The sequence below is a fragment of the Mustela lutreola genome, chromosome 1 (assembly GCF_030435805.1).
Source record: "Mustela lutreola isolate mMusLut2 chromosome 1, mMusLut2.pri, whole genome shotgun sequence".
NCBI classification, from domain to species: Eukaryota; Metazoa; Chordata; class Mammalia; order Carnivora; family Mustelidae; genus Mustela; species Mustela lutreola.
The window spans coordinates 141,815,465-141,840,664 of record NC_081290.1 but is presented as its reverse complement, the minus strand read 5'-3'; the positions used below and the strand labels follow the sequence as shown (position 1 = coordinate 141,840,664).

At 42.8% G+C, this 25,200-nt stretch overlaps 1 protein-coding gene across 1 annotated transcript in view; it reads right to left on the bottom strand.

Annotated features, from left to right (window-relative positions):
• GATB (glutamyl-tRNA amidotransferase subunit B) overlaps nt 1-25,200 on the bottom strand; it is a 103,685-nt gene that overhangs the window by 2,954 nt on the left and 75,531 nt on the right. Inside the window, exons 11-12 of the mRNA XM_059175494.1 lie at nt 19,698-19,776; nt 553-687 (exon numbers count right to left, since the gene is read on the bottom strand). Coding sequence (XP_059031477.1) covers nt 553-687; nt 19,698-19,776 — 214 coding nt within the window. The remainder of the gene's footprint in view (nt 1-552; nt 688-19,697; nt 19,777-25,200) is intronic.

Sequence of the window (25,200 nt, the reverse complement as noted above, 5' to 3'; positions counted from 1 at the left end):
GGTGTTCAGCTATGCTCCTGTCAAGGATTTTCTCCGTAATTTACAAATCATTTCCCTTTCTGCCTTTCTTCCCGCCTCTTAAAGGCAGGGGGCTAAAGTGTCTGCCTATCTTTCTTCCCTCTCTGCAGTCATGCCTGCTGGTTTGTTAGCGAGAGGTCTCTTAGAAAGCAGAGCTAGCTATAACTGATTCAAAGTGCACCATGCTGGGAGGTCGAACCTCGGATCTAGTGAGCTTGATAAACACCCCTGTAAACCCAGCTCCACGAGATTAAACCCCAGGGGTGGTTATTCCGTATAGGGAAAGTTGTATTTTTTCTAATATTCACCTAATTTCAGCTCTCGACCTGAGCTGAAGACGAACGGAATTTATTAGGGACTTCTGATGTAACCAGGCCAGCCCTTATTAGGAAGCGCCTCTAGGCTGAGAAGGGGAGCGGTGGAGAGGCTCCTCGCTGAGTGCTCAGGCTGGCACTGGCCCTGTGCTGGCCAGGAGGGTGGGCCCTGGCCCCGGCTGCCCAGGAAGCCCCCCTCCATGCTGCAGGTGATCATTACCACTTGAGGGTGCCCCTCCATCACAGTGTGGCAGGCCTGTTCCAGCGCCTCTTGATCCTGCATCAGTTCAAGCTGCTTTTCTGAAACAATCTGCGAGGGAGTCTTCCCTTCACTGCGCCACAGTTCCTCAAACACCTGCAGGCCGGAGCAGGGGGAGAGAGACGGAGAAATGAATATTTGCTCCGCTTGCCAGGGCCCGGACCAACAGAGCTAGGGTAGGGAGTGGTGTGGAGAGCAGAGTCCGTGAATTCCCAGATGTGTGGGTCTAGCCTATGGGGCCCCCATCTCTCCTGAAGCAGGTGGGATGCAGCCACTCTAGAGAGCACTCAGACACACTGGGTGTCTTCCCAGGCACAGCAGCTCTCTCAGGACCGTGCACGGGATGGGGCCTGTGGAGACACTGGATCCTTCCTGCTCACGGAGTCAGGCCCCATGGCAGAGAGGGGGGCTGTTGGGGTATGTGTGAGAGGATGATGACATGGGGCCCCTGCTGCCAGGAGTCAGGGAGCCAGGGACAGTTCTGTCTCACATCCACCGAATAAAGTAACTAAGGTGATACTCTGTTGAAGGAGAGGGCGGCATGGGCTAAGGGAGGCAGCCACTGCCCTGAAGTCCAAAAAGTCAGCCTGCTGGGAGTTATGATTTTCGTGGGGCAAGAAAGTGGCCTCATAATGAAGCTACAAAATGGAAAGTAACTAAAAACATAAATCATAATCCACAGGGGCCTCTGCCATGCCACATCTGTCCCCTACCGGTGGGACTAGGCCCAAATCTGGCTAGGATAATTACGTTAATGGTGTATTTTTCTACTTAAAAAAATAACAGCAATAACAAATCCCCAAACTCCTCAAAGTAGGAGAAAAAGGAATACATTTTTAAAGAAGGCATTTCCTAGGGTAGTTTTCCTCTTTCCTCTTGCTTTTTCTAGTGTAAGCTGGAAGGCTGGGGGGTGTGGGCTCCTCAGTTAGTCTCCTGTGGCGCCTCCTTCATCTCTGCCTGCAGTCAGTACTGAGCACGGACTGTTCCTTGTGAACATTCTGGCTGAGAACGGGCCAGCCAGGAGCCATTCCTCCCAGAAAAACAGAGCTCGTCAATAATTGGCACATACAGCAAAACAAATGAAGGGGAAGATGCTTGGAATCTCAGGAGGGCTCAAAGTTTTCCCCCATCTGGATGGAAAAAAACCACAAATATTTACCAGGGCTAGAACAGTCAGTGCCCTTCAGCTCAGCTGTCAGAAGACCCACAGTGACTGTGGACAGGAGATGTCTTTGGTGGGCCCTCCGGGGGCTCCTCTGTGGGACACGCCTCTGGCTACACTGTACAGGTCCTGCTGCTTAGGGAAAATCTCTCCCTGCTTTTAAAATATCCTGAATATATATGCCTCTAATCAATTCTGCAACTATTTATTCAGCTAGGAAATGGGTAAGGCACTAAGGGAAAGGGCCACAAAAGCAAGTAAGAACCTTTCCTGCCTTCAACAAACTTACTAATGGAGTGTTAGCAGCATAGGAAATGGAGAAGAGAACATCTGTAATGCAGATTATACTCGTGAAGCTGTCAAAAGCATGTCTGAAGAGTTTCTCCGACCTCTTTCCCTGACACGTTTTTCTTAAGTTGACATAAAACTGTTAAAATCATTTTTTCTAATTCTATGAGTAAATACATGTCAGGGAGACAGTATCACAATGGCAGAAGAAGATCCTGAACTTGCCTCCCACAATGGACACACCTGAAACTACAACTACATATAGAACCAACCTGGCTGATGACAACCTGAAGACTAGAACAGCCCTTCCACAACTAAAGAGCTAAAGAAAAGCCACACTGAGATAGGTAGGAGGGACAAAGATGTGGTCTAGGCAGGACCCACATGCCTGGTGTGGCACTCCATAGGTGGGATGTGTATCACAAATGCCGAGGTCCTCCCTGAGGTTCAAGTCCCACATCGGGCACCCCAGCCCTGCAGACCTTTACTGGGAAGATAAGCCCCCATCCCCATAATGCCTACCTTTAAAAAACAGCAGGGAGAACAGAAGGGCTATCAGAAACAGAGGTTCTGCTCTTCAAGGGTGGGCACACAAACTCACTCTGACACCCAGCTCAGAGGCAACAGTTTGAAAAGTGCTTGGGCTATAAATGAAGGAGACCTATCAACTAATCTTAAGATTATGTGCCAGAGGTGTGTAGCTCTGTGGGAATGTTCTCTGGCAAAGGAAGCATGTGGGGTGCCATTCCTGAAACTCTCCACCTACCTTGCTAGCACTGCTCAACCCACCCTGCAGACCTACCCTGCTTGTCATGGCAGGCACTCCTCCAAGCAGTTCCTGTGCACACATGGGGCGTAGCTGGCATGGGCCCTACCCCAAAGTGGCTCCTGCCCTGCCGCAGTGGGTGGACCTGGCTGGCCCGCACCAGCATGCCCACAACAGCTACAGCCACACATTGTAGCCAGGTGGGCTGGGGGCCAGCCTTGCTCACCACTGTGCCTGCAGCATTAATAGCCAAGCACAACAAAATAGCTCAGGAAACCACAGAGGGAACACACCAGGAGCACTCGGTTCTAATGACCAGGAGAAGCTGTGTTTCTGGGCCCCACAGGACAACTATATAAGGTCACTCCTTCAAGGCTGGGAAATGTAGCTGATCTGCTTAATACATAGAAACAAGAGTTAGGCAAAATGAAGAGACAGAGGAATATGTTCCAAACAAACAGAAGAATATGTTCCAAACAAAAGAATAAGACAAAACCTAAAAAACAAAAAACAAAAACAAAAAGAACAAGACACAAACCCATAATGGAGATATGCAATCTACCTGATAAGGAGTTCAAAGTAACAGTCATAAAGATGCTTGCCAAACTTGGGAGAAAAGTGGATGAACACAGTGAGAACTACAACAAAGAGAAAATATGAAAAAGAACTAATCAGAACTGAAGAATATAATAACTGAAATAAAAAATACAGGAGAAGGAATCAGCGGCAAATTTGAGGATGCAGAAGAATGAAGAATGGATCAACATCTGGGAGATGCTAATGGGAATCACCCAAGATGAACAGCACAAAGAAAAAAAGATAAACAGAATCTTAAAAGCAGCAGAAGGAAAGCAACTAATTATGTGTAAGGGAAACCCTGTAAGACCATTACCTGATTTTTCCACAGAAACCTTGCAGGCTAGAAAAGAATGGCATGATATATTCAAAGTGCTGAAAGGAAAAAAACCTACAACCATGAATACTACCTGGAAAAATTATCATTTAGAATTGAAGGAGAGAGAGAGTTTCCCAGAAAGAAAAGTTAAAGGAATTCCTCACCCCTAAACCAGCCTTACAAGAAATGTTACAGGCACTTTTGTAAAAGAAAAAGAAAAGACCACAAGCAGAAGTAAGAAAATTGTGAAAGAAAAAATATCTCTGATAAAAGCAAATATACAGTAAAGGTAGTATGAAGGTTAAAAGATCAAAGTAGGAAAGATGGTGGAAGACTAGGGTACCCTATTTCAACTGGTCCCCTGAATTAAGCTGGACATCTACCAGACCGTTCTGAACACCCCAAAAATCAGCCTGTGATGTAAGAAGATATACTTGGAGCTCTACAAACAGAGTATCTCAAGTGGCCGGTTTCGAGGTATGAGGCAGGGAGCCATGATTCTGCGGGCAGATATTGGAAGATAAATGGAAGGGGAGGGAAGCTCTGGGATCCCACGCTGCTGGAGCACAAAAACCTCCTGCACTAGCAACCATGCACAGACTTGCAGACCAGTAGTGGTGGGGAAAAGACTTCATTCAGGACAGCCCCCCAGACTGAAACCTGGAGCTCTTGGGGGCGCACTTGCAAACTGGAGACAGATGGCAGTTTTAGAAGGACAAAGGGCAGAGATATGCCTAGCCTTGAAAGCGGGGGCTGGGAGTGCTATTATGGAGCACAGAAGCCAGGATACTGTGCTTGATCCCAGGACCTTGGGCTCATGACCTGAGCTGAAGGCAGACGCTTAACGACTGAGCCACCCAGGAGCCCCTAAGGCCCCTATAAAACAGGTGCATCTTGCTTCGGCTGTGGTCGATAATTTGGGCTCCATTCATTCCCTCATCCCCCCCTCAACAGAATGACTAAGAGGAGGAACCCCCAAAATAGGAAAGACTCAGAGACTGTGATCTCTGCCACAGAGCTAATGGATATGGATATAAGCAAGATGTTGGAAATAGACTTTTAGAGTAACAGTTATGCAGACGTTACCTAGGGTGGCGAAAATCATTAATGGCAAAATAGAGTCTTCAAGGGCAGAAATGAGAGCTGATTTGGCAGAACTTAAAAATGCTGCCAGTGAGATCAAATCTAATCTAGATCCTCTAACAGGTAGGGTAAAAGAGACAGAAGAACAAATTAGTGATCTAGAAGGCAAACTGACAGAAAAGAAGGAACAGGAGGAGGCCTGGAACAAACAGCTTAAAATCCATGAAAACTGAAGTAGAGGAAATAAATGATGCCATGAAATGTTCCAGTGTCAGAACTACAGAATTACTGAGAGGGTGGGGAGAGAGAGAGGACTAGAAGATATATCCGAGCAAATGGTAGCTGAGAACTTACCTAATCTGGGGACTAAAGCATTCCTGTCCTAGAGCCAGAGAGGACCCCTTCTAAGATCACGAGAGAGCAGACCAATGCCCTAGCATGTAATAGTAAAACCTGCAAATCTTAGAACCAAGGAATCCATCTTAGGGGCGGTGAGGGGAAAAGATTCCTTATGTACAGGGGAGGATTATCAGAATAACGTCAGACCGGCAAGCCAGAAAGGGCTGGCAAGACACTTTCAGGGTACTAAATGAGAAGAACAAGCAGCCAAGAATACTTTTTTATTTGACAACGCTGTCATTCAGAATGGATGGAGAGAGAAAGAGATTCTAGGACGTGCAAAAACTGAAAGAATATAGGACCACTAAGCCAGCCCTGAAAGAAAGATTAAGGGGGGGATGGGTTCTGTAAAAGGAGAAAGACCCCAAGAGTGATATAGAACATAAATTTACAAAGACAATGTATAGAAACAAGGACCTCACAGGCAATATCTTTCAATAATTACTCTCAATATGAATAGCCTAAATGCTCCCATAAAATGGCACAGGGTTGCAGACTGTATAAAATGATAGGACCTGTCCATATGCTGTCTACAAGAGACTCATTTTGAACCTAAAGATACATCCCTACTAAAAGTGAAGGAATGGAGAATGGTCTTTCATGCCAATGGACTGCAAAAGAAAGCTGGGGTTAGCAATTCTTATATCAGACAAATTAGATTTTAAGCTAAAGACTATTGTCATAGATTCAGAAGGACACTATATCATTCTTAAAGGGTCTATCCACCAAGAAGATCTAACAATTATAAATATCTATGCCCCCAACATGGGAGTAGCTAACTACATAAGCCAACTGTTAACCAAAATAGAGAGATATACTGATAATAATACATTAGTTGTAGGAAACCTTAACACTCCACTCTCAGCAATAGACAGGTCCTCTAAGCAGAAAAATCAACGAAGAATTAAGAGCTTTGAATGACACACTGGACCAGATGGACCTCAAAGATTCATACAGAACATTCCACCCTAAAACAATGCACAAAGAACTTTCTCCAGAATAGACCACATGCTATGTCACAAATCAGGTTTCAACTGATACCAAAAGACTGAGATTATTCCTTGCATATTCTCAGACCACAATGCTTTGAAATTGGAACTCAATCACAAGAAAAAGTTTGGAAGAAGTTCAAACACTTGGAAGCTAAAGACCATCCTGCTCAAGAATGTATGGGTCAACCAGGAAATCAAAGAACTTAAATAATTCATGGAAACCAATGAGAACCAAAACACATTGGTCCAAAACCTATGGGATACAGCAAAGGTGGTCCTAAGGGAGAAATACATAGCCATCCAAGCATCATTTAAAGAAATAGAAAAGTCCTGAATACACTAACTATCTTAACAGCTTAAAGAACTGGAGAATCAACAACAAATTAAGCCTAACCCATGCACAAGAAGGGAAGCAATTAAGATTAGAGCACAGATCAATGAATTAGAAACCAGAAATGCAGTAGAACACATCAATGAAACTCGAAACTGGTTCTTTGAAAGAATTAATAAGATTGATAAACCACTGGCCAGACTTATCCAAAAGAAAAGAGAAAAAAATTATGAATGAAAGGGGAGATATCATGATTAACACCAAGGAAACAAATAATTATCAGGAATTATTATTAACAGCTATATACCAATAAATTAAGCAAACTATAAGAAATGGATGCATTCCTGCGAACCTATAAACTACCAAGACTGAAACAGGAAGAAACTGACAACCTAAATAGACCAATAAGCAGTAACAAGATTGAAGCAGTGATCAAAAACCTCCCAAAAAACAGGAGTCCAGGACCTAATGGATTCCCTGGGGAATTCAAACATTCAAAGAAGAAATAATACCTGTTCTCCTGAAGCTGTTCCAAAAAAAAAAAAAAAAAAAGAAAAGAAAAGAAACAGAAGGAAAACTTCCAGACTCATTCTATAAGGCCAGGGTTACCCTGATCCCAAAACCAGGCAAAGACCCCATCAAAAAGGAGAATTTCAGACTAATATTCCTGATAAATAAGGGAGACAAAATTCTCAACAATGTCCTAATAGGATCCAAAGGTACATTAAAAGAATTATCCAACACGACCAGGTGAGACTTATCCCTGGGATTCAAGGGGGGTTCAACACTCACAAATCAATTAATGTGATAGAACACATAAATAAGAGATAAGAACCACATGGTTCTCTCAATTGATGCAGAGAAAGCATTTGACAAAATACAGCATCTTTTCCTGACTAAAACTCTTCAGAGTATAGGGATAGAGGAAACATTACTCAATTTCATAAAACCCATCTACGAAAAACCCACAGCAAATATCATTCTCAATGGGGAAAAGCTTGAGAGCCTTTCCCTTAAGATCAGGAACATGACAAGGATGCCCAATCTTGCCACTACTGTTCAACATAGTACTAGAAGTCCTAGCAACAGCAGTCAGATAATTAAAAGAAATAAAAGGTATTCTAATTGGCAAAGAAGAAGTCAAATGCTCTTTCTTTGCAGATGACACGATACTTTATGTGGAAAACCCAAAAGACTCCATCGCAAATTACTAGAACTCACACAGCAATTCAGTAATGTGAAAGGATACAAAATCAATGCACAGTAATCGGTTACTTTCTTATATACTAACAATATAACTAGTAAGTGAAACTGGAGAATCAATTCTATTTACAATAGCACCAAAACCTGTAAGATACCTTGGAATAAACCTAACTAAAAAGGTAAAGGATCTATTCTCTAGAAACTACAGAACGAAACTGAAGAAGACATAAAAAGATAGAAAAACATTCCATGCTCATGGATTGGAAGAATAAGCATTGTTAAAATATGCTTCCCAGAGCAACCTATACTTTCAACACTATCCCGATCGCAATACCACTGGCATTTTTGAAAGTGCTGGAACAGACAATCCTAAAATTTGTATGGAACCAGAAAAGACCCAGAATCGCCAAGGAAATGTTGAAGAAGAAAAACAAAGCTGGGGGCATTACGTTGCCTGATTTCAAGCTATTACTACAAAGCTACGATCACCAAGACATGGTACTGGCACAAAAACAGACACAGAGACCAATGGAACAGAATAGAGAGCCCAGATATGGACCTTCAACTCTACGGTCAAGTAATCTTCCACAAAGGAGGAAAAAATATCCAATGGAAAAAAGACAGTCTTTTCAATAAGTGGTGCTGGGAAAATTAGGATAGCTACATACAGAAGAATGAAACTCGACCATTCGCTTATACCATACACAAAGATAAACTCAAAACGGATAAAAGATCTTAATGTGAGGTGGGAATCCATCCAAATCCTAGAGGAGAACATAGGCAGTAACCTCTTCAACATTGGCCATAGCAACTTCTTTCAAGACATGTCTCCAAAGGCAAGGGAAACAAAACCGAAAATGAGCTTTTGGGACTTCATCGAGATATAAAGCTTCTGCATAGCAAAGGAAACAGTCAACAAAACAGAGGCAACCCACGGAAGGAGAAGATATTTGCAAATGATACTACAAAGGACTGATATCAAAGAGCTATTAAAGAACTTCTCAAACTCAACACACAAAAACCAAATGAATCAAGTAAAAAAATGGGCAAAAGATATGAACAGACACTCCTCCAAAGAAGACATACAAATGGCTAACAGACACATGAAAAAAATGTTCATTATCATTAGCCATCAGGGAAATTCAATAAAAACCACATTGAGATACCACCTTATACCAGTTAGAATGGCAAAAATTGACAAGGGAAGAAACAACAAATGTTGGAGAGAGGTTGTGGAGAAAGGGGAAGCCTCTTATACTGTTGGTGAGTATACAAGTTGGTACAGCCACTTTGGAAAACTGTGTGGAGGTTCCTCAAAAAATTAAAAATAGAGCTACCCTATGAGCCCACAATTGCACTGCTGGGTATTTACCTCCACGATATGGATGTAGTGAAAAGAAGGACCATATGCACCCCAATGTTCATAGCAGCAATGTCCACAATAGCCAAACTGTGGAAAGAGCCAAGACGCCCTTCAAAAGATAAATGGATAAAGAAGATGTGGTCCATATTCACAGTGGGATATTAGCCATCAGAAAAGATGAATACCCAACTTTTGCATCAGCATGGATGGGACTGGAGGAGATTATGCTGAGTGAAATAAGTCAAGCAGAGCAAGTCAATTATCATATGGTTTCACTTATTTGTGGAACATAAGGAATAGTATGAAGGACATTAGGAGAAGGGAAAAATGAAGTGGGGGAAATCGGAGGGGTAGATGAACCATGAGAGACTATGTACGCTGAGAAACAAAAGTGAGGATTTTAGAGGGGAGGGAGGTGGGGGAATGGGTGAGCCTTGTGATGGGTATTAAGGAGGGGTGGATTGCATGGAACACTGGATATTATATGACAACAATGGATCATGGAACACTACATCAAAAACTAATAATGTACTGTATAATAATTTAAAAAGACAAAAGTAGTAAAATCAACTACATCTACAAAAATTAGTTAAGGAATACACAAAATAAAGTGACTTAAAATATGACTTCAAAAACATATTGGGAAGGGGAGGAAAAATGTCGTGCTTTTAGATGTGTTTGAACTTAACCAACCATCAGCTTAAAATAGACTGCCATGTACATAGGGTACTAATAATATTAAGAACCTCAGAGTAGCCATAAACCAAAGATCTAGAATAGACACAAGCAAAATAAAGAAAAAAAATTTAAACATAACACTAAAAGTCATCAAACCACAAGGCAGCAAGAGAAGAAGGGAACAGAGTACTGAAAAAACAACCAGAAAACAATGAACAAAATGGCAGTAAGTACATACCTAACAATTACTTTAAATGTAAATGAATTAAATGCTCCATTCAATAGACACTGGGTGGCTGAACTGTTAAAAAACAAACAAAACCACAAGACCCCAAAATGCTGCCTTACAAGAGACTCATTTCAGACATAAAGACACACACACACTGAGAGTGAAGGGATAAAAAAAGACATTCTATGTAAATGGAAATGAAGAGAAAGCTGGGACACCAATAATTATATCAGACAGAATAGATTTTTTAAGACAAAGACCGTAACAAGACAAAGTGCGTTACATAACGATAAAGGGATCAATCCAACAGGAGGATAGAATAATTGTATCTATGTACCCAATACAGGAGGACCTGAATATACAAAGCAAATAGTAACATAAAGGAAGTAATTAACAGTAATACATTTGGCCCTTGAACCGCAAGGAAGTTAGAGGCACTGATCTGCTGTCTAGTCAAAAATCACACGGAGCTTTTGAGTCACCCAAAACTTAAGTACTAAGAGCCTACTCTAGACCAGAAGCCTGATATCATGTAAACAGTTGCTCAACACGTATTTTGTAGTTGTATATATTATATACTCTATCCTTTCAATAAACTAGAAGAAAATGTTATTAAGAAAATCGTAAGAGAAATACATTTCTCTACTGTACTTATCAATACTGTATTGTCTGTTTACAAGAATCATGTCAGTACTAACACGTCAATACTGTCTTATACAAAACACCATTACATGTGTTACACAAAAAAGAAAAGATAACATGAAAAAAGTTGCATTTACAAGATAAAAACTTTCTAATATATATTGAAAAAAGATACGTGTCTAAGTAGACCTGTGCATTTCAAACCTGTACTGTTCAAGGGTCAACTATATAATAATAGTAGTGGACTATACCACCTCACTTACGTCAATGGATAGATTATTCAGACAGAAAATCAATAAGTAAACAGTGGTCTTAAATGACACACTAGATTAGACGGACTTAATAGATAAACACAGAGCATACCACCTCAGAACAGCAGAACACAAATTTTTTCCAAGTGTGCATGGAACACTCTCCAGGAGAGATCATATCTGCCACAAAACAAGTTCTCAATAAATTTAAGAGGACTTAAATTATATCAAGCATCTTTTATCAAGCATCTTTTCTGACCACAACAGTGTAAAACTTAGATATAGATTTCAAGAGAAAAAATGGAAAGCACACAAACTTGCGGAGTCTAAAACACATGTTACTGAATAAACAATGGGTCAACAAAGAAATCCAGAAGAAATTAAAAGAAAAAACCAACTTTGAAACAAATGAAAATGGAAACACAGCATTACATGCAGCACAAGCAAATGTTCTAAGAGGGAAGTTTACTACAGTACAGGCCTCCCTCAAGAAACAAGAAAAGTCTCAAACAATCTATTCTTAGACTTAAAGAAACTAGAAAAAGAAGAATAAACAATGTCCCAACTTAGTAGAAAGAAAGCAATAATAAAGATCAGAGTAGAAATAAAACAATTACACACACACACACACACACACACACACGACAAAAAAAAAAAAAAAAAAAAAATCAATGAAACCAAGAGCTGTCTCTTTGAAAAGATAAGCCAAATTGGCAAACTTTTAGTCAGACTCATGAAGAAAAAAAGAGGCCCCATATAAACTTGGAAATGAAAGAGAAGTTATAACTGATACCAGAGAAATACAAAAGATACTAAGAAAACTTACATGCTAACAAACTGAACAATCTTTAAGAAATGGATAAATTCCTAGAAACATATAATAATCTTTTAAGACTGAATCAGGAAGTAATAGAAAATCTGAACATACCAATTACTAACAATGAAATTCAATGAAATTGAATCAGTGATCAAAAATTTCCTAACAGGGAAACTGGGTAGCTCAGTTGGTTACGTGTCTGCCTTCAGCTCAAGTCATGATCCCAGGGTCCTGGGATCGAGTCCCACATCAGGCTCTCTGCTCAGTGGGAAGTCCGCTTGCTGCTCTCCCTGCTTCTGCTCTCACTCACAGATACATGGATAAAATCTTAAAAATATATATATATTACTTCACAAATGAAAGTCCAGGCCTAGACAGCTTCACAGGTAAATTCTACCAAACACCTAAAAAAGAGTTAATACCTATATTTCTCAAACAATTCTAAAAAAACTGAAGAGGAAGGAACACTTCCAAATTCATTGTACAAGACCAGCATTACCTTGATAACAAAACTGAGGACACTACAAGAAAAAAACAAAGGCCAATGTCCATGATCAACAACAGATGTAAAAATCTTCAATAAAATATTAACAAATTGAATTTAAAAATAGGATGGGGTGGCCAGGTGATGGACATTAAGTAGGGCACATGTTGTGATGAGCACTGGGTATTACATGCAACTAATGAATCTTTGAACACTACATCAAAAACTAATGATGTACTATATAGTGACTAACTGAACATAATAAGAAATAAAAATAAATTTAAAGGATTATACACCATGATCAAATGGGATTTATTCCAGGGATGCAAGAATGGTTCAACATCCACAAATCAATCAAAAAGATATATTGTATTAACAAAATGAGGATAAAAATCCTATGACAATCTCCAAAGATGCTGAAAAACTTTTTGAGAAAACTCAACATTCATTTATGATAAAGAATCACAGCAAAGTGGGTATAGAGGGAACATACTTTAACATAATAGAGGTCATATGTGACAAGCCCATAGCTAACATACTCAACAGTAAAAGCTGAAAGCTTTTCCTCTAACATCAAGAGCAAGACAAGGATGCCCGCTCTTGCCACTATCTAATTAGCATAGTACTGCAAGTCCTAGCTTAGTCCTAGCAATCAGATAAGAAAAAGAAATAAAAGGCATCCAAATTGGTAAGGAAGAAGTTAAACTGTTACTATTTGTAGATCATAGGATACTATATAGAAAAGACCCTAATGACTCCACGAAAATACTATTAGAATAAAGAAATTCAGTTGCAGGATACAAAGTTAATATACAGAAACTGGTTGTATTTTTATAATAATGAAATACCAGAAAGAGAATATTAAATGTACCTAGGAATAAATGTAACCAAGGAGGTGAAAGACTAGTACTGTGAAAACTGTATATTGCTGATGAACAAAACTAAAGATGACACAAAAAAATGGAATGAGACTCCATGCTCACTGACTGCAAGAGTTTATATTGTTGAAATGTCCATACTATCTAAAGCAATCTATAGATTCAATACAATCCCCATCAAAATACCAATGTTATTTTTCACAGAACTAGAAAAAATAATCCTAAAACTTGTATGGAACCGCACAAGATCCTGAATAGCCAAAGCAAGCTTGAGAAAGAGTAATAAAGCCGGAGATGTCATGTTCCCTGACTTCAAACTGTACTACGACGCTACAATAATCAAAACAGTATGATACTGGCACGAAAACGGACACATAGGTCAATGGAACAGAATACAATGCTCATAAATAAACCCACACTGATACAGTCAATTGATCTATGACAGAGGAGGCAATAAATATAATGCAGAAAAGACAGTCTCTTCAATGGTGTTGGGAAAAATGAACAGCAACATGCAAAAGAATGATACTGGACCAGTTTCTTACACCATACACAAAAATGAACTCAAATCGATTAAAGACCTAGATATAAGACCTAAAACCGTAAAACTCTGGAAAGAAAATAAACAGTAAAATCCTGGACACTGGTCTTAGCATGTTATTTTGGATTTGTCTCTTTAGACAAGGGACGTAAAAGCAAAAATAAACAAACGGGACTACATCAAACTAAAAAGCTTTTGTACGGTGAAGGACACCATCAACAAAATGAAAAGACAACCTGCTGAATGGGAGAAGATGTTTGCAAGTGCTATATCTGATAGGGGGTTAATATCCAAAATATATTAAGAATTTCTACAACTCAACACCAAAGCCAAAACCAAACCCAAACCCTAGATAATCTAATTAAAAATGGGCAGAAAACCCAAATAGACATTTTTCCAAAGACATACAGATGGCACATGAAAAGATGTTCAACATCACTAATCTTACAGGAGATACACATCAAAACCACAATGAGATATCACCTTCTGTCAGAATGGCTAAAATAAAAAACAAAACAAACAAGGGTTGGTGAGGATGTGGAGAATATGGAACTCTTCTGCACTATTGGTAGGAATGTAAACTGGTGCAGCCACTGTGGGAAACAGTAGGGAGACTCCTTAAAAAACTAAAAATAGAACTACCATATGATCCAATAATCCCACTTCTGGTTATTAATCCAAAGAAAATGAAAACACTTATTCAAAAAGATATATACTCCCCTAGGTTCATTGCAATGCCATTTGCCATAGCTAAGATATGCAAGTAACCCAAGTGTCTATGGACAGATGACTGGATAAAGAAGATGTGGTATATGTACACAATGGAATATTACTCAGCCATAAAAATGTACAAAATCTTAGCACTTATGACACAGATGGACCTAGAGGGTATTATACTAAAGTCAGAAATAAAAATACCAAATGAGTTCATTTATATGTGGAATTTAAAAACAAAACAGAAACTGACTCATGGATACAGAGAAGAATATGGTTGTTGGCGGGGGAATATATGAAAGGGAGGTATATGTAAGAGGTATAAATTTATAAAAATTTTTTTTTAAAGATTTTATTTATTTATTTGACAGAGAGAGATCACAGTAGACAGAGAGGCAGGCAGAGAGAGAGAGAGAGAGGGAAGCAGGCTCCCTGCTGAGCAGAGAGCCCGACGTGGGACTCGATCCCAGGACCCTGAGATCATGACCTGAGCCAAAGGCAGCGGCTTAACCCACTGAGCCACCCAGGCGCCCCAAGAGGTATAAATTTATAAAACAAATCACGGGGATTCAAAGTACAGCACAGTGAGTACAGTCAACAATACTGTAATAACTTGGGTAACATGGTAACTAGAGTTATGGTGATCATTTTATAATGTACATGAATTTTGAATCACTAAGTTGTACACCTGAAATTAACACAATATTATGTGTCAACTATACTTCCTTTAAAAAAAAGTCAATACATATTCACTGTAGGAAATAAGGAAATACAGAAATGATAAAAAGGAATCACCTATAATTCCCATTCCCTCAATACAACAAATGTATTTTGGTGTTTTTCCTTCCCTTATTTTTGTTTTATAACACAGGTGCATTTGTAACATATGGGCAGTTTGTGACCTGCTTTTGTTTCACTTATTACAGAACTACTTTTGTCTATTAATAAAAAATTTAATATCAAGTGTATTTATCATAATGTTATTAAATGATCCCTCGGGTAGGTATTTAGACTTTGGCCAGTGTTTACACTGTTCCTCTGCAGAGTCACCTAAAAAAGTGCATAGAGAATGTCCACATTCAGGAAGAGAATGTGGAAATCTCAAGAGGAATCCAGATCGCTGGCTCAAAATGGAATCACCTGCGAGGACTTGTGTATGAAGAGTCCATGCAGCAACTCTACAGGAAACCGAGGAGGGAAGCTCAGCAGACACCCTGTGGCTCAGGCCTGGAAGCAGGCACACCTGGCAAACACAGGAGGCCGCTCCTGGGCCTGCATCACTTCTGGCCCGCGACAGCCACCTTGGCAGAAAGCACAGAGCCGACCTGATCCAGGGGACCAGAGGGTCAGCCTTTGCTTGGCACCTAACACAGTGGGACCCGCCCCGCTCCAATGCTGGCTGCACTGGCTGGCGCCAAAAGCACCAGAGGCAACCCGGGGATCACTGCCAAACCACACGGTTTAGGAGGAAGAACAGGACAACGCTAGCATGGATACTTTCCACCGCAGAGAGCTGGCCGCTCCCTGACAAAGGAGGGCGGTGGTACAGAGTGAGGGATGCCTAGAACAGCAGCGCCCCCGGAACACACGGGAGCCCTGTGTGGGGGGGTGCTCTCTACGCCCAGTTAGAACACACCAGGTCTTTATTAACTTCTCCAATCAGTTAAGGAGCCCCCGCAGCCCAGCCCCCTGGGCCGATGCAGTAGCCAGTTGTCTCAGCCCGGGCTTGTTTCTGTTTCAGACCCAGACTGTGTGCTCCGGGCAGAAGCCCAGCAGGGCAGGCCAGACTCTGCAGGGCTCCCCGGCCCTCTTGCTGCAAACACAACAGCCTCTGTGTTCACCAGCCTTGTGCTGCAGCGTAAATCCTCAGTTTTTGTCTCTGTTTCATCACCACCCTGGGATGTTCTATCCTGGTTCAATTGTTTCTGGCTAGGCATGCAGCTCCCAGGCCCTGCTGCTGCCTAGGCAAGACAAACATTGGTGACAAGGGACTCCTAGGGTAGTGCAGGCCATCTGTCAAATGGCCACAGAGAGCACGGGGTCATGCAAGCTGGGAACCCCCAGGCACACACTGAACAGGGAGCTGGCTCTGACACATGGGGCAGAAGCTCTGCCTTCAGGTCCCTGGGGACTGAATTCACACACTCCTTCAATGACTACCCCTGTTTCTCTGGCTGGTGCTATTTTTATAGCAACTGGTAGGAAGGATGGAAGGAAAGCAGGAAGGCCCCTTGCCTGCCCAGGGGTTTCCAGGGTCAGAGTGTGGAGGAAAGGCCTGTTAAGGGAGAAGGCAGGGAGGCGGCTGTGACAGTTCCAGAAAAGAGGGGTCCCCTCTGCTCAAAGGCAAGTATTGGCAAAGGTCATTCTTCTAGAAGGGCACAAACAACGACCCAAGTCCCTAAGAGAAGCAGGGCACAGTAAAATGCACAAAGAACTGAACCACCAAAAAGGAGAAGACATCAAATCATTTGTAACCGTTTTACAGCAGGACACAGAACATCTTCTACTTAAATGGGTTTTGTGATTTCTCTTTAAAGCAGACCCCAAAGCAGACTAGAAGAAATGGGTTAAGTGGCACGCCTACATGTTAAAATTCAGTCTCCGTCTCTCCGGAACCCCCAGCCGGCCTGGTTCCAGCAGAAATGCTAACTGGACCATCCCCAGGAGACAGCGGATCTGTTTCATCTATTTCAGTCGTGCACAAAGGGGACACATACACATTCTGCACGATTTCCCCTGGGGCTGCGGCTGGCCAGCAGTCTGGCCAGCACCTGGGGCCTCCAAAGATGCTGTCTGCAGGGGAACTGTGACTCTGATGGCCCACTCCTTGGGGAGGGGAGGAGTGGGGTTGCTACCCACTGCTCTGATAGGGGGCACTGGATGCTGTGACAGGAATCCAGGCGATTTTGTCTATGGTTACCAGGAGGCTGCTCACGATGAGAAATCATCTTTTTCTCTGTTACCACAAAACAGGGGTGCTTCCTGGTAGCAACCTCTCAACTCCCCCTGGCCCCAAGAGTGCCCAAGAGTGCCAAAGGGATGAGGTTTGTAAATCTCCGAAGCACTGCTGAACACCCGTGAGGAAGGCCCAGTGAAAGGTGTAAGGGACAAAATAATGGCTGATGACATAAGGGGGAGAGATGAGTCAACAATAAATTATACATAAACTGGGAGAGTCTGTGGCATTCAGAATGTTCTAAGGGCAGGATGATTCTTTCTACCAATCTGTCATCCTTAGGAGTCAGTTACTTGGTCAGTTTTTTTCCCTCATTCATGGTTAATCAGTACTAGAACCTCTTACAGTTCTGTCAGAGGGAAACACCAAGGAGTGGAAGCCCAGAATCTTTCTGCTCCGCCTGAGTACCCTCTGGCTTACAGGATTTCTCAAACCCAAGGCCTACGTGGATTCTTTTGTTAAATTCAGTAAAAACTAATTGTAACATTTTTCTTTTAAAAAGTATATACTTTATATAAAAGACACAGGAAGATGCTCAATATGGCTAGTCCTTAGGGAAATGCAACTCAAGTCCACAGTGAGATATCACTTTACACCTACTAGGATGACTACAATCAAAAAGACAAGTGCGGGTGAGGCTATGGAGAACTGGAACCGAACCCTCATGTGTCGCTGGTAGGAAGGTTAGTGGTGCAGCCTGCCTGGAAAACAGGCAGCTCCTTAAAATGTTCAATGTAAATTACCATATGACCCAGAATTCCATTCTTATAGGTCTCTAACCAAAGAAACTTGAAAACATACGCTCAAACAAACGCATCTGAACACAAAGGTTCAAAGCAGCATGCTTTGCTGGTGCAAGTGCGTGGGAAGATACCTGGCATGGTGTTAATGCAGTGAACCCAGTATTAATGGTAGTTATTTCAAGGTGGCAGAATCCGAAGATCTTCATACTATTCTGCATTAAAATCTTTATAATGAATACCTTTTTTTTTTCCCAGCAGAAAATCAGTAAATGGTTTTCTTAAAAACAAAACAAAGTAGAAAAAGGAAGAGAGGCAAAACCCCCAAGGCAATAATATATACAGGAGATTCCCTCATACCAGCATACGTTTAATACCTTTCTAATCAGACTTTTATTTTAGTTTGATTACCTCACCGCAGCCAGGATTCACCTCGCTTTCTTTAAACATGCAGGAAGTTGACAGAATTCAAAGGTGTCCCCATCTATATCTGAACCAGCTGTCAGCATCTAGCATTTTCCACTTCTTCCCACTGAACCAATCATATTCCCTGTACTACGCTTCCTTCCTCCTTCCCACTCCTTCTTTCCTTCCCTGCCTTTCTCCTGGTCTGATGGGGCAGGAGGAGTGAAAAGGTGAATTTTTTTCCCCTCTTTCATTTCAAATGCTACAATTCATCTGCTCTTATGTATACACATAGTTTTTTCCTGCCCTTAGGCCATCTAATCATCCTGTGACTGCTGAGCACTGTTAAACATTTGTATTCTTCTGACATCCAAGCAACCCAAATCCTTCCCTATGTGTGCCAAGGACCCTGCAGCCGCCAGCCTCACGCGGTGGCTAAACAGAACCTTTACTGGTTCTGTCTCCAGTTTCATTGCACAGAGCTGGGTGTGAGCTCCATAGTGCCTTATAATTAGCCCCAAAGCAGCTGCTCTTCCAAAGCCTCACTTCGTACCTGCCACGACTGTCGATGTGTATAAATATTAAATGCAAAAGGCACCATTAAAGTCACATTAAGCTTCTGGCTGAAGCACTGAGGCTTCTATATCCAAAGTTGAGATCAAGCCGTTGCCTTGGTGTTCTTTGTCTTTCTGGGCACTCACTTGTAAAAGTTTTCAGTGGGTGAAATCTTTCACCCAGCTATGACTGTCACCTATGAGGCCACCTCTAATGCTGCTGTTTTTGCAGCTTGCACAAACCACACAAGTGTGTAAAATTTCATCTGCTCAACGACAGGCAGTCTGTCTGACCTCATCTCAGGGGGCGATCAGGCAACGAAGACCCGTGAGCAGTAAGCCCCTAGTAGTGGCCGGGCAGCTGTGGAGGACTGAGAATGACCAGAAAGGGCCGGGGAGCAGTGCCAAAGCCGCCCCCGACCTTGGCCTTGTGGGGTGCAGGGGCCTGCACAGGCTCTGAAGCCCCCACAAGCTGCAGGCCCGCTTTTCACATAAACAAATGCCTGGGACTATTCCCCCTGGAGAGGCAAGGATGAGAAGCATATTACCCCCATCACACATATGGGCTTTTTTTCTCTCCTTTGCTAAATGAAATGTTTCTACATTTTCGGTATAAAAACAGCACTTGCAAGCATTTAATACTTCAATTATGAAATGCACTTAGTGATGGCATTTGGCCTAAAACATTTATTGAGATAGCAGAGCAGTCCAAAACTTCAAAAAGCATGGACATACCTGTTTAGCTGCTGTGGAAGAGATGGCTTTTCGGTCCAGCAGGTTGAGTAGCTCAGCCAGTGCGGAAGGTGTCACGGGACTAGCAGCGCCCCCAGAAAGGAGAGAAAATAAATTTACATTTCATACTGTCAGCATACCCATTTATGATTATTGAGAAGCAAAGCACTTGATACTGTAGGTTTAAACAATTAAACCCACACCCAGAAATGGAAATAACATGCCAACTGGGCTCTATTTATTTATTTATTTTGTATTTTAGGATATAACAAATTTCGGTGACTAGCATTGTTTTTCTTTATTTTACTACTCAACAATAATGGCTGTTTGGCAGAAGTTGTAGCAACAGACAACTGCTCAGTTTAATTAGTCAAAAAAAGGAGTGGCTGCAAAATTCATGAACCATGACAAGAGAAAAAAAACTATACCCAAAACAAAACAACCCAGTAATTAAATATTTTCAACTGCAAGATCAGCCTAAAAATTACTTCAAACAAAAGAGCTAACAAAGCGACTTTTCTGAGTGTTTTTATGCAAATATAAGTTCTTTGTAATTGTAAGAGCTTTTCTTTAAGGAACTCTCCATGACTGCCATCCCTGTCCTTAAGTGGCCTTATAGGCATCTGCAGGGACTCTGTTTACCTCTCCTGACTCACAACACAAGGGCCCAGAATCCATCACACCCATACTTTAGGATGGGACTTATCTGCCAAGATCCCATGATAAAAGAAGGCCAAGGAGCAACCAAACCCTTAAAATGTCATTAATCTACATGAGGGGGTAGGAGTGTGTGGAGGGGCGGGGGAGTGCCTAGATTATGGTGAAAAGACAACAGTGAATTACACACTTCTTTAAAATACGTGATTTTGCTATTTTTGTTTTTTTTTGCATAAATTCCTTTATTGAAAATACTGGGCTAGCACTGCATTACATATACTCAATATCCATAAATGAAGGGCCACACATTTCTGATTGGACAATACTGTTTTAAATAGAGAACACAGCATCTGGATATGCTCTCACAAGTATAGTATCATGGATTTTGCTACTTTTAAACACACAGAGCAATGAGGCTAATAAAATGCTGTTTATCTGAGGTCATTAGGGGACTAGTTTTAAATAGATAGGAACAACTTATAAATAGCACATTAGTGTGAATGAAAGCTTCTGAAATGCTTAAGGCCAAGTGAAAACACCTTCTGTTTATGTCTTAGTTCTCATCAATCACAATTAATTTCTTTGTAAGCTCTTAGGTAATAAAAAGGAAACTGCCACATAGCCCCCCCTTCCAGTTTCCATGAATTCCTATACCCAGTGAGTGCAAGCAAGTTCACCAGCTCCTTCTTGGTGGATTCTGGTTCAAGTACAGTGAGGTCTCATTAGGGCTGTTCCCTCAAAGCAGCTGACACACGGAGGCAGACCATCATCCTTAAAGTCTTTGTTTATCCCAAAGTATGGATAAAAGGTAATTTCAAGTGGAAACTAAGTTTGGAGACTATCTGGTGTTATTAAGTTGGTATTTGGAACATCTGTGAACCACCCTGATTCAATCACAACAGGAAGAGGGGCAGAGAGCTGGAAATAAACCAATAAATCCCCTTTTCAACCTTCCACCTTACTGACAATAAAGAGTCAGGTTGTTTGAAAAACACGTATTCCTGGTGTGTTCTGCAATCCTAGAAAATGCGGTGGCTAATTAAAGTGTAGAGGGTAGGCAGAACCCGTAATAAGCACTGGTGTTTCTAGAGCATGCAGAAAAGAAAAGGTCCCTTCTTCCACATGAATTGATGATATCAGGGACACATAGACAAAAGAACAGAAATAGAACACAACATAACTAAAAATACTTTGCCTTTCATCTGATGACCTTAATTCATTAGTTAGGTCATAAAGGAACACTAAAGTATTTCCATTGACCTAACAGCATTGGCGACTTCTCTCTCACCTTTCTGTACCCACAAATGCTTGACACATTAGTCACTACTGACAAACAGTCAGTAGTATTTGTGTCACAGCACTCTTCCCACCAACAGGGAGAGCTATCCGGTATACTGCATACATTAATTCCAGATATACCAGGGCTAACCTTGAGTGAGACAATGACAAAGATCAGTACCTGTCAGGCTGACTGCAGAAGACCCCACTCATCTGTTAAATAAATAAACCATCAGATCTGTAACATAATGGCAGCAGAAGCACAAGCTACTGATTTGCCGCTCTCAGATAATGCTAGTTTCTGGACAGTGCATGTGTCTCCACTAAGGAAGAATCTGACATCAAGAGACTTAAGCTTTGTGTGCCAGCCTCCAATCCCCTGAGGCCTGCATACGTACAGAGGGATCTGTCCCATCTGCCAACTTCCTCCAGTCCCCTAGAGCTCTTTCAGATCACGACTCCATTCCCAGCTTGGATTCTGGGAGTAGACCCTCTGCCACCTCTACACCCACACACCCCTCCCCGCATCTGAGAAATGTGCGGCTCATCTCAATCCCCACACTCGTTTCATGCCAAAAGGCCACCTTCTCTGCTTCTGTTGCAATGGGACACAGGAAGCCCCCGCAGGAAGACAGAGGCACCTGGACACCCAGGTGGCTCTTGCAGCTCAGTACTCCTTGTGTTCATCTCGATGGTTTCCCTGCACCCCTAGCGGGTGCCCCAACCCAACCACCAGTTCCAGACAATCTCCTTCCCGTTTCCCTTCTTGGCACATGCCCTCACCTCTCACTTCATAAGGTTATCAGTTGAAGCAAGACCCCGGATTTTCTGTCGTGCCCTCTTCCTGCTGGTTCCATCAAACAAATCCCTTGACTCATGCTTTTAATCCCATTACTTTCCACTCTTATGGATCCCACTTGCATGTTTGTTTCCTCTCCTGGGGCTTCACAAATGCTCAGATCTACCCAATTTTGAAAACATCTTCAAGTGATCTTGGGAGTCACTTGCTTCTGCCTGGAATCTAACCTTACTTTTATCAATAAACATCTGGCATCAGTGGCTACTCTCTACCCTTGTGAGCACAGCCATGTGGATACTAATCCTAGCCCTCTACGGAAGCTCTTCTCTTTAAAAAAAAAATCACATCTCCTTTGCTTGTTGCCAAGCATAACCGCTTTCCCCCATTCTGCTGCACCCCAATTCTGGACTACATTTAAAGCCCCTTGTGAACACCCCATCTCCTTGGACCTCTGCATTCTCTTTCTTTTCCTTGACTGTCCCTCGTGCACTCCTGGCCCTTGTCCATATGGTTTTCTGCCTCCACCTCAGGCTGGCAGATGAGGGAAACCCATCAGTTCCCAAGACTGCCTCTGCTTCTTCAGGGCTCAGTTCTCTGTACCACTGGGCTCAACGACTTCTCACCAAGCATGTTCTAAACTGGGGTCAGCAAACTTCTTTTGGGAAGTGTCGGAGGGCAAATGTTTAAGGCCCCGTGGGCCACACACGATCTCTGTCACATATTCGTTGTTTTGCTTTATGAGGTAATAGCCACTGTTTGCTCATGGGGCTGCCAGAACGATCTTGAATGGGCTCCAAACCTTGCAGCCCCACTCTTGGATGCTACTGCACATACCCCACCCCTGCCAGACTTCCCCTCCCTTACCTTCAGGCCCTCTTGGCTAAAAGCCCACCCTGGGTTGCAAGTCCCTCAGGAACCGCCGCCCATGGCGGACCTGGAAGTTCAGGGCACTTGACTGGACTGGACAACTGGACGGTGGCACCTGCCTGATTTCACTGTGAAGCGCCCACTCAGGGTATCTGTAATTGCCATGTTCTTAACTGAATCAAACCTGTCATTAACAGCAATTTAGAAGGAGTTAACAGAAAAACAACTTTCAAAGCACTATGCTCAAAATAATTAAAAAGCCGAGTTCAACAAGAGCTTTTCTGGTTGGAGCCTTCAAACACCAGTCTTCTGTCAGGTCTTTCAAGATGAATGCTAATTTGCAAAATCAGCTCTTGCCAGCTTGACCTCCAGAGTGTCCCCTGCCTGGTGCCATCAGACGACAACTGCTAGTGCGGCGGCGACTGCCGATCTCAGCGCTGGAAATGTTCACTCCAGCAGCTGCGGTTGTTCATTAATTACTGTTTGTTCCGAGGTGAGGCTGGGGGAGCCAACAACGTTCTTTGAACTGCGTAGGAAGAGAGCTGCTACAGAGGGCTTTGGATCCTCAGCCCTTGTTCTACAGAAACAGTGTAGCAGAACTGTTGCTTAGCCCCCCGGTTCCCGCTTTTGGAGCAATTCCATACAGGTTTATTCAGAACTGGGTACCCTCTGGGTTCTTAAAACTCTAGTGCTTGGGAATTGCTAGGGGAAATACCGGGGGCTCCAAGGTTACTCCAAAAGCTGATTTACCAACCTCGGCACTGTCAGCAGCTACCACCGTGGTGGACACGCAAAGCCTTAACCTCCGATGGACATATAAAGACGCTGGTCTGAAAGTCAGGGGACACGGCTACCTGTCTCAGCTGCTGAGCAGCCTGGGGTCTATCATCTTACCGTAGGTCAGGGCCTCGACTTCCTTGTCTGCTAAAGGACAGTGCTGAACCAGAAGTTGTCTGAGGTCTCTGCCGGGACAACAATTCAGTGACTCCAGGCCAACACAGTCCATCACAGCCAACAACACGGAACACCATACATTTAAAGATCAGATCTAGAGGGGCGCTGGGGTGGCTCAGTGGGTTAAAGCCTCTGCCTTCAGCTCAGGTCATGATCCCAGGGTCCTGGGATAGAGCCCCGCACTGGGCTCTCTGCTCAGCAGGGACCCTGCTTCTTCCTCTCTCCGCCTGCCTCTCTGCCTACCTGTGATCTCTGTCAAATAAATAAATAACATCGTAAAAAGAAGAAGAAGAAGAAGATCAGATCTAGAACTCTTCCGAAAGCTCAAACAGCATCCTGGAGCCTTCCTGGCTTCTTCTGGCCAACCGGCACTTCCCTCTTCTCTGCTCGCCCATACCATGTAGAGTTGTGGAACAGAAGCACAGCTTTCTGCCTCGGACTGAAAGGCTGCCGCACGAGTCTAGTCCTCCCAGGAGGCAGCAGGCTCAAGGGAGGCAGCGGGCTTGAAGGCCAGGGTGAGGCTTCCTCGTTGAACCACGGGCTCTGCCCAGAGGGGCACTCTGCCACAAGTGTTGGAGACACGGCTGACCTCCCCGCTGACTCCACATCCAGGCCTGTGCCAGTCAGTCAGGCAGCTGTGATTTCCTGCCATCTTCCACTCTCTGCTTCCCCAGGCTGTGCTTCTCCATGATGCAAGAAGGTGCAGTGCGTTGGCATTCCCACCCTTGGCTCTCCACAGGTGTTGTCCAGGCCTCTGCCTCACCAACTCCTACCCCTTCTTTAAGGCTTTGGTACAGTTGCTTCTCCTCCATAAGCCCTTCTGGATGACTCCAGTCTTCATGGAATGGCTGCCATGTTTTCAGTGTAAAGAGTGGAGTTTCTGAAGAGGGGCCAAACCCGAAAGGACAGGACCGGAGGACATAAAGGCAACAGGTGCCAAAGGAATTCAGG